Source organism: Oncorhynchus keta, unplaced genomic scaffold (genome assembly GCF_023373465.1).
Source record: "Oncorhynchus keta strain PuntledgeMale-10-30-2019 unplaced genomic scaffold, Oket_V2 Un_scaffold_2762_pilon_pilon, whole genome shotgun sequence".
Lineage (NCBI taxonomy): Eukaryota > Metazoa > Chordata > Actinopteri > Salmoniformes > Salmonidae > Oncorhynchus > Oncorhynchus keta.
In genome coordinates, this window is record NW_026290898.1 from 75,241 (window position 1) to 86,023 (window position 10,783).

At 43.5% G+C, this 10,783-nt stretch overlaps 1 protein-coding gene across 2 annotated transcripts in view; it reads right to left on the reverse strand.

Annotated features, from left to right (window-relative positions):
* Positions 1 to 9,897, reverse strand: part of LOC118377023 (aryl hydrocarbon receptor nuclear translocator 2-like) — a 66,623-nt gene extending 56,726 nt beyond the window's left edge. Inside the window, exons 1-2 of one of the 2 annotated variants that reach the window (XM_052515489.1) lie at positions 9,654 to 9,897; positions 3,772 to 3,886 (exon numbers count right to left, since the gene is read on the reverse strand). In XM_052515489.1, coding sequence (XP_052371449.1) covers positions 3,772 to 3,886; positions 9,654 to 9,684 — 146 coding nt within the window. In that variant the 5' untranslated portion in view covers positions 9,685 to 9,897. The remainder of the gene's footprint in view (positions 1 to 3,771; positions 3,887 to 9,653) is intronic. The other variant, XM_052515490.1, reaches the window with a different exon arrangement.
* Positions 9,898 to 10,783: the final 886 nt, after the last annotated feature.

A 10,783-nucleotide genomic window follows, 5' to 3' on the forward strand; every position in this document is an offset into this window, starting at 1 on the left:
GGCATGGTTATGTCTGATAGGAGGGCTGTAATGCAGCATGCATGCTTATGTCTGATTGGAGAGGTAATGTTGTACGCATAGCTATGTCTGATAGGAGAGGTAATGCAGTATGCATGCCTGATAGTTGAGGTAACGCAGTATGCACTGTAATGCCTGATACCAGAGGTAACGCAGTATGCACGGTTATGCCTGATACAAGAGGTAATGCACCATGCATGGTTATGTCTGCTAGTAGAGCTAATGTACTATGCACGGTTATATCTGATAGTAGAGGTAATGCAGTATGCACGGTTATGTCTGATAGTAGAGGTAATGCAGTACACACGGTTATGTCTGATAGAGGTAATGCAGTATGCACGGTCATGTCTGATACGAGAGGTAATGCAGTATGCATGGTTATGTGTGATAGTAGAGGTAATGCAGTATGCACGGTCATGTCTGATACGAGAGGTAATGCAGTATGCATGGTTATGTGTGATAGTAGAGGTAATACAGTATGCATGGTTATGTCTGATAGTAGAGGTAATGCAATATGCATGGCTATGTCTGATAGTAGAGGTAATGCAGTATGTATGGTTATGCGTGATAGTAGAGGTAATGCAGTATGCATGGTTATGTCTGATAGTAGAGGTAATGCAATATGCATGGCTATGTCTGATAGTAGAGGTAATGCAGTATGCATGGTTATGTCTGATAGTAGAGGTAATGCAATATGCATGGCTATGTCTGATAGTAGAGGTAATGCAGTATGCATGGTTATGTCTGATAGTAGAGGTAATGCAATATGCATGGCTATGTCTGATAGTAGAGGTAATGCAGTATGCATGGTTATGCGTGATAGTAGAGGTAATGCAGTATGCATGGTTATGCATGATAGTAGAGGTAATGCAGTATGCATGGCCATGTCTGATAGTAGAGGTAATGCAGTATGCGTGGTTATGCGTGATAGTAGAGGTAATGCAGTATACATGGTTATGCGTGATAGTAGAGGTAATGCAGTATGCATGCTTATGCGTGATAGTAGAGAATGCAGTATGCATGGTTATGCGTGATAGTAGAGGTAATGCAGTATGCATGGTTATGCGTGATAGTAGAGGCAATGCAGTATACATGGTTATGCATGATAGTAGAGGTAATGCAGTATGCATGGTTATGCGTGATAGTAGAGGTAATGCAGTATGCATGGTTATGCGTGATAGTAGAGGTAATGCAGTATGCATGGTTATGCGTGATAGTAGAGGTAATGCAGTATACATGGTTATGCATATTAGTAGAGGTAATGCAGTATGCATGGTTATGCGGGATAGTAGAGGTAATGCAGTATGCATGGTTATGCGTGATAGTAGAGGTAATACAGTATACATACAGCATGCTTCCACCGAGCACAAGCCTATCTCAGTGAAAATTGAGGATCATTACTCTGTGTCAGTATGTGTTGCTGACCGTCTTAGTCAGGCTCCTACTGGAAATGACATGTCTCCAGTTTTTCTATCCACATACATTCATGTAAGGAGTAAATAAAAGATGCCCTAGACGGGTCCCTGTTGTGTTCCGTGTCACGTCGAGTTGCCATATTGCCTGGATGGCTTTGGCTTTTATTTCTTCATGTTGGTGTAGGTAGATGTATAATGGATACAGTGCATTCGGAAAGTATTCAAACCCCTAGACTTTTACACATTTTGTTACGGCCTTACTCTAAAATAGAAAACAGAAATACCTTATATATACATAAGCATTCAGACTCTTTGCTAGGAGTCATAAAATTGAGCTCAGGCACATGTTTTCCATTGATCATCTTTGAGATGTTTCTACAACTTGATTGGTAAATTAAATTGATTGGACATGATTTGGAAAGGCCAGACCTGTCTATATAAGTTCCCACAGTTGACAGTGCATGTCAGAGAAGAAACCAAGCCATGAGGTTGAAGGAATTGTCCGTAGAGCTTCAAGACAGGATTGTGTGGAGGCACCGATCTGGGGAAGGGTACAAAATAATTCTGCAGCATTGAAGGGCCCCAAGAACACAGTGGCCTCCATCTTTCTTAAATGGAAGACGTTTAGAACCACCAAGACTCTTCCTAGAGCTGGCCGCCCTGCTAAATTGAGCAACCGGGGGAGAAGGGCCTTGGTCAGGGAGGTGACCAAGAACCCTTTGTGGAGATGGCAGAACCTTCCAGAAGGACAACAATCTCTGCATCTTCTACCAATCAGGCCTTTATGGTACAATGGCCAGACGGTAGCCACTCCTCAGTAAAAGGCACCGGATAGCCTGCTTGGAGTTTGCCGAAAGGCACCTAAAGACTCAAATCATGAGAAACAAGATTGAACTCTTTGGCCTTTATTTTTTTATTTTCCCTTTATTTAACCAGGTAGGCTAGTTGAGAACACCTTTATTTAACCAGGTAGGCTAGTTGAGAACACCTTTATTTAACCAGGTAGGCTAGTTGAGAACACCTTTATTTAACCAGGTAGGCTAGTTGAGAACAAGTTCTCATTTGCAACTGCGACCTGGCCAAGATAAAGCATAGCAGTGTGAACAGACAACACAGAGTTACACATGGAGTAAACAAATAACAAGTCAATAACACAGTAGAAAAAAAGGGGAGTCTATATACAATGTGTGCAAAAGGCATGAGGAGGTAGGCGAATAATTACAATATTGCAGATTAACACTGGAGTGATAAATGATCAGATGATCATGTACAGGTATATTGGTGTGCAAAAGAGCAGAAAAGTAAATAAATAAAAACTGTGGGGATGAGGTAGGTGAAAATGGGTGGGCTATTTACCAATAGACTATGTACAGCTGCAGCGATCGGTTAGCTGCTCAGATGTTTAAGTGTCACGTCTAGAGGAAACCTGGCACCATCCCTACAGTGAAGCATGGTGGTGGCAGCATCATGCTGTAGGGATGTTTTTCAGCGGCAGGGACTGGAATATTAGTCAGCATCGAGGGAAAGATGAACGGAACAAAGTACTGAGAGATCCTTTATGAAAACCTGTTACAGAACGCTCAAGACCTCAGACTGGGGCGAAGTTTCACCTTCCAACAGGACAACGACCCTAAGAACACAGCCAAGACAACACTGGAGTGGCTTCGGGACAAGTCTCTGAATGTCCTTGAGTGGTCCAGCCAGAGCCCAGACTTGAACCTGATCTAACATCTCTGGAAAGACCTGAAAATAGTTGTGCAGCAACGCTCCCCATCCAACCTGTTTTTGCTTTGTCATTATGGGGTATTTTGTGTAGATTGATGAGGGGGGAAAAACACAATTTAATCAATTTTATAATAAGGCTGTAATGTAACAAAATGTGGAAAAGGTAAAGGGGTCTGAATACTTTCCGAATGCACTGTATGTTGTTGTATAGGCAGAATGCCAGGGCATGGGGTAAATATGTCCTGATTTCACCCCGGGGTTAACGTACTGTGGAATACTCCCAAAATGAGAGTGTTTTTTTAATCATACATGCAGCTATATGAGATTACTGTTTGCTTTTTTCGGTGGCACTATGTCAAACTATCATACATTGTATATCTCTGGCGTGTTACTCTGTCCTGCTAATAAAGCTTGTTTGAAATTCAACATTGGAATATTGGCCTGTGTTTTTGTCATCCATGCCTGAAGTTCTGCTCATTGGAATAATGAAGCAATTCTATTGATATTTGGTCCTGGGATAAACCTGGAGTAGTCTTGATATACTGGTGTAATACTGCTGGAACACCAGTGGAATAGCCTTGTGGGTAAAATGCAGATATCAAATAGTACTCACCCTCCGGATCTCCTCTTGCCCCCACGGCCCGGCATGGCTCCGCCCATCCTCACTTGGCCCGCCCCCACCACCGCCCCCGGCATAGTAACGGGCCCCGGCAACTCACTGCCCATCTCTGGAACAGAGGACAGAGAAAGGTACCACATGAGAACATGGCATTAGACATTGTTTGACATTGTGACTGTATTACAGCTGCATTAATATTACTCTGAAAGCGTGGACATGGCCATGTGGTACCTGAACCTCCACAAGAACATGCCATGGTGGCTTTTCTGTTGTTTTTTTCAATGTAGCCTAAATCCAGCCTGTTTTAGGACACAGAAAGACTGAATACGGCGCTCCGTGTCGTGCTGGGTGGTGAGCTGAAGCACATTGCGTGCCAAATCACAATTTCTCTCTCTGTGCCTTTCCTTCTCCCAGGCCTACCAACTCACCCCCTCTCTCTCTCTGGTCTACTCATTCACTCCATCAGCCAGATGTTATGGATATGCTAAACAAACCCCCTTCTCTCTCTGGTCTACTCATTCACTCCATCAGCCAGATGTTATGGATATGCTAAACAAACCCCCTCTCTCTCTGGTCTACTCATTCACTCCATCAGCCAGATGTTATGGATATGCTAAACAAACCCCTTCTCTCTCTGGTCTACTCATTCACTCCATCAGCCAGATGTTATGGATATGCTAAACAAACCCCTTCTCTCTCTGGTCTACTCATTCACTCCATCAGCCAGATGTTATGGATATGCTAAACAAACCCCCCCTCTCTCTCTGGTCTACTCATTCACTCCATCAGCCAGATGTTATGGATATGCTAAACAAACCCCTTCTCTCTCTGGTCTACTCATTCACTCCATCAGCCAGATGTTATGGATATGCTAAACAAACCCCTTCTCTCTCTGGTCTACTCATTCACTCCATCAGCCAGATGTTATGGATATGATAAACAAACCCCCTCTCTCTCTGGTCTACTCATTCACTCCATCAGCCAGATGTTATGGATATGCTAAACAAACCCCCTCTCTCTCTGGTCTACTCATTCACTCCATCAGCCAGATGTTATGGATATGCTAAACAAACCCCCTCTCTCTCTGGTCTACTCATTCACTCCATCAGCCAGATGTTATGGATATGCTAAACAAACCCCCTTCTCTCTCTGGTCTACTCATTCACTCCATCAGCCAGATGTTATGGATATGCTAAACAAACCCCTTCTCTCTCTGGTCTACTCATTCACTCCATCAGCCAGATGTTATGGATATGCTAAACAAACCCCTTCTCTCTCTGGTCTACTCATTCACTCCATCAGCCAGATGTTATGGATATGATAAACAAACCCCCTTCTCTCTCTGGTCTACTCATTCACTCCATCAGCCAGATGTTATGGATATGCTAAACAAACCCCTTCTCTCTCTGGTCTACTCATTCACTCCATCAGCCAGATGTTATGGATATGCTAAACAAACCCCCTTCTCTCTCTGGTCTACTCATTCACTCCATCAGCCAGATGTTATGGATATGCTAAACAAACCCCTTCTCTCTCTGGTCTACTCATTCACTCCATCAGCCAGATGTTATGGATATGATAAACAAACCCCCTCTCTCTCTGGTCTACTCATTCACTCCATCAGCCAGATGTTATGGATATGCTAAACAAACCCCTTCTCTCTCTGGTCTACTCATTCACTCCATCAGCCAGATGTTATGGATATGCTAAACAAACCCCTTCTCTCTCTGGTCTACTCATTCACTCCATCAGCCAGATGTTATGGATATGCTAAACAAACCCCCTTCTCTCTCTGGTCTACTCATTCACTCCATCAGTCAGATGTTATGGATATGATAAACAAACCCCCTCTCTCTCTGGTCTACTCATTCACTCCATCAGCCAGATGTTATGGATATGCTAAACAAACCCCCTTCTCTCTCTGGTCTACTCATTCACTCCATCAGTCAGATGTTATGGATATGCTAAACAAACCCCCTCTCTCTCTCTGGTCTACTCATTCACTCCATCAGCCAGATGTTATGGATATGCTAAACAAACCCCTTCTCTCTCTGGTCTACTCATTCACTCCATCAGCCAGATGTTATGGATATGCTAAACAAACCCCCTTCTCTCTCTGGTCTACTCATTCACTCCATCAGCCAGATGTTATGGATATGCTAAACAAACCCCCTCTCTCTCTGGTCTACTCATTCACTCCATCAGCCAGATGTTATGGATATGCTAAACAAACCCCTTCTCTCTCTGGTCTACTCATTCACTCCATCAGCCAGATGTTATGGATATGCTAAACAAACCCCCTTCTCTCTCTGGTCTACTCATTCACTCCATCAGCCAGATGTTATGGATATGATAAACAAACCCCTTCTCTCTCTGGTCTACTCATTCACTCCATCAGCCAGATGTTATGGATATGCTAAACAAACCCCCTTCTCTCTCTGGTCTACTCATTCACTCCATCAGTCAGATGTTATGGATATGCTAAACAAACCCCCTTCTCTCTCTGGTCTACTCATTCACTCCATCAGCCAGATGTTATGGATATGCTAAACAAACCCCCTTCTCTCTCTGGTCTACTCATTCACTCCATCAGCCAGATGTTATGGATATGCTAAACAAACCCCCTTCTCTCTCTGGTCTACTCATTCACTCCATCAGCCAGATGTTATGGATATGATAAACAAACCCCCTCTCTCTCTGGTCTACTCATTCACTCCATCAGCCAGATGTTATGGATATGCTAAACAAACCCCTTCTCTCTCTGGTCTACTCATTCACTCCATCAGCCAGATGTTATGGATATGCTAAACAAACCCCCTTCTCTCTCTGGTCTACTCATTCACTCCATCAGCCAGATGTTATGGATATGCTAAACAAACCCCCTTCTCTCTCTGGTCTACTCATTCACTCCATCAGTCAGATGTTATGGATATGATAAACAAACCCCCCTCTCTCTCTGGTCTACTCATTCACTCCATCAGCCAGATGTTATGGATATGCTAAACAAACCCCCTTCTCTCTCTGGTCTACTCATTCACTCCATCAGCCAGATGTTATGGATATGCTAAACAAACCCCTTCTCTCTCTGGTCTACTCATTCACTCCATCAGCCAGATGTTATGGATATGCTAAACAAACCCCCTTCTCTCTCTGGTCTACTCATTCACTCCATCAGCCAGATGTTATGGATATGCTAAACAAACCCCCTTCTCTGCCCCAGTGCTTCCAGCAGTTGTTAATATTTGATACAAGCTAACGTTTCCCCTCTCCTCTCCCTCCCTTTCCTATCCTTCCCTCTGTCTCCTCCACTAGTTTCTACTTTTCTCTGTCTTGGAAAACCCCGAGCTACAATGCAGACGCCAGCAAAGAAACAACCAACTAATTCATTCATTCATGAAGTAGCCTAGAGGTATGTAAACAACACTTCAACTCATACATGCATAATAACTAGTGCTCAGGAGGTGGCAGCCAGACATAGCATGGCATACTGTGGTTCTAGGTGAGAACACAGTGTCTGGCTACAGGAGGCTAGGGCTGGAGAGGACAGCCTGGACACACAGCTTCTGCCTACAGGAGGCTAGGGCTGGAGAGGACAGCCAGGACACACAGCATCTGGCTACAGGAGGCAAGGGCTGGAGAGGACAGCCAGGACACACATCATCTGGCTACAGGAGGCTAGGGCTGGAGAGGACAGCCAGGACACACATCATCTGGCTACAGGAGGCTAGGGCTGGAGAGGACTGCCAGGACACAGTGTCTGGCTACAGGAGGCTAGGGCTGGAGAGGACAGCCAGGACACAGTGTCTGGCTACAGGAGGCTAGGGCTGGAGAGGACTGACAGGACACAGTGTCTGGCTACAGGAGGCTAGGGCTGGAGAGGACTGCCAGGACACAGTGTCTGGCTACAGGAGGCTAGGGCTGGAGAGGACTGCCAGGACACAGTGTCTGGCTACAGGAGGCTAGGGCTGGAGAGGACTGCCAGGACACAGTGTCTGGCTACAGGAGGCTAGGGCTGGAGAGGACTGCCAGGACACAGTGTCTGGCTACAGGAGGCTAGGGAGGAGAGGACAGCCAGGGTTTCTCGGTTTCTCCTATCATTACTTAGGAGCAGCGCCACCATGTCTAGTAGCAGCATTCCCTGTGTAGCTTCTTCAATCCACCCAAAGACATCATAATATCACTGGCTCTCACAACAAAACACAACAAACATGGATTATAGCCTATCGCATAATCTGACAAATAGGTTTGTTACTGGGATAAGAGGAGATTAATGCATTGTGTAATCTGGCTTTAATGAAAAATAATGCTCTTTGGTCAATATTTTTTTAAATGCAATGCTTTTAGATTCGTGGGAAGTAGTTAAGGAGTGTACTCTTCAGGAGAAATTAAATATTATTGGAACGCAACCCAGGTAATAATCAGTTGATTGTTTATTCTGTTCCATGCTTCTCTTCACATGGCAACTCTATATGCAGCCACGGTGCTGTTAACACCCCAGTTATTTCTTCATTAGACTTAAATGTGCATATCCAATGAGAGAGAGAGAGGCCTGCTGTTGTGGTTATTATTGGAAATGACAGTAAAATCGAAGCTGTATTTCTTAAATATTTTTGGCAGTAGAACAGTTAGTTTCAATAATCAGTTAACGTTACTGTATACAAAATACATCAGGCCTAGGCTAAACAGAACAAATAGAACTGGAGTGAATGCACATTAGGAAACGTAAGATTCAGGCCTATTTTTAGAGTAGTATTTTTCAACACACAAGGCTCAGGCTACATTCCATAGCCTACACATAATTTGATGACGAGCAGCAATTCAGCAATGTGTATATAAGCCATTGTTTGCCTTCCTCTAAATGTTTTGCTTCTATATCACTACCAAACTTGTATCATTGCCCAGAATTGATTATATTAATAAGAGCGCCAGCGATATAATTGCACCTCCGCTAAGGATGCATTGCAGCCTACACTAGTGCTTCCGTAATACAGTACACATCTAACAACAAAAGTGTATGTATGCTGTGTGTACGTTTATTTGCTCAGTAACAATGTAACAACGTAATGACTACATAACAGCAACAATGTAATTAACGCCTTTGTGACTGTCATTACATGACAATTAGAGCTTCAAGGTTCAAACACAGGCATATAAAGGTAGTTTTACTGGTCATGCAAATAAGACTAGCTAGGCCACTATGTTACTATTTAGGCCGTTCACTAAAAACTTTCTTCCTCAAATAACACTGAGTAAAGAAAGCCAGGCTACAGTGTTGTTAGCGCCGAGCAAGCTGCAGATTTCATCTAGCTAATGACTGTCGAATCAACCGGCGATGGAGAGGGACCAACAAATCGCTGTCACTGGCACCAGTGACAAACGTCGAAATGACTCGACTCAAATTGCCCGAGTTAACGTCGATAGGCCATTGGCTCGGTATGCAAAAGAACCTTTGTATCGTGAGGGGGACTGGCTATTCGGTGAAATCAGAGCACGTAGCAGCAGCTAACTAGCTGCCTGTTGGATTGAGCCAAAACGCAACCAGCATCTAATTTTGCGTGCAAATACATATGCAATACATTAAAAAGCTTCTTCCCTATTATAGGCTGTTTGTGTGTAAATAATAGACGTATGTTCACGCTATAATGAAGAAAACGCGTTTCTAGGTGTACAGAAAGTGTTTTGAGGCTGCGATAGCTCCGTGGGGGAAGGGGATGCTGTGGAGAGCTTGAGCTCTGTGAGCCTGACGTCGGCGTCTTCAGCTAAGCGCCGCTTTCCATTCCGGTAAATGTCAAAAATAGATGTTACATTTTAAAGTTATAAATCACCATTAAACCCCCACTGTTTTTGTTTTTTCCTTAAGATAAATCGCGACTTACCCGATGGATTGACCGCGGCGGGAGTTGCCATGTTGCCTCGATAGAAAAACAAGATGCAGCTATGAAAATGACGCACAATACGGCTCGAGAGCCCCGGGAGAGACAATCCGCTCAGTGGTTTGGCACGCGAGCTCTCGGTTCAGCCACCTATAGCCTCACATGCATTCGGTCGAAATACAAATAAGTCACGAATATCAACAATAAAGGCCCTGTTATATCGGGTTCGCTTGGCCCAGATGAAGTCAACGGTATTTTATAAATTCGTTCTTTCAGACTGAAAAATGCAAGATGTCTGAAAGGTGTCTAAACACCGCGAGACTTCACTTGAATTAATTCTGTTTTGCCTGTATCTTTGCTTTGAGTCAAATTAAGCTTTGAAAGATGGAAAGTCAGTTAATGTCAGTGAGATAGAGTAGCCTAACATCCTTTGTAATCACTTGTTGAATCGTGGTCCTATTTTTCATATAGAATAGAACAGCCCAATCAAGTAGGCTAAAATGTAATCCCAAATTGGCCAAATGTTTGCTTTGTAAGCATTTATGGCGCTTCAACAGCACTCACTTTGTAAAATACTTCGTGTTTTTCACCATTGTATCATTGTCAAACTATGAGATGGAAACGAGAACTAACTACATGTGTTTGATGTGAAGATCAATCCACTTGAGATGCATAGAGGACATGACTTCCAATGTCACAGATCATTTTAAATGGATGAATCCACAGGGCATTGTTTCAGAATCTGCACAAACCAGCAAGATTCTGGGAGTTCGAGATGTAAAATCTAGGCCGTTCTCAAGATTCCACCCATCCTGATTTAACTCACAATAGTTGCTTTTTTTTCTATGTATGTTTTCATTTTTTCAATAGGGTAATATTTGCAATTTGATGTGCAAAATGCAACACAAGTGAAGACAGCGGAAAGATAATTTACTCCACAAGAGATAAAAGGAAGGTAAACTTGGGTGTAGGTTTCAGATTTCTTTGTAGGCCTAATCTAGGACTGAGTTAGACATAGTTACTGTGTTACACCAATCATTTCAGACTACATGTAATCACAGATGGTATCTGTGACCATTATGTTGATTGTAGGCCTATTCCCATTTCAAACTTAACCCCGGCCTGGTGTCTAA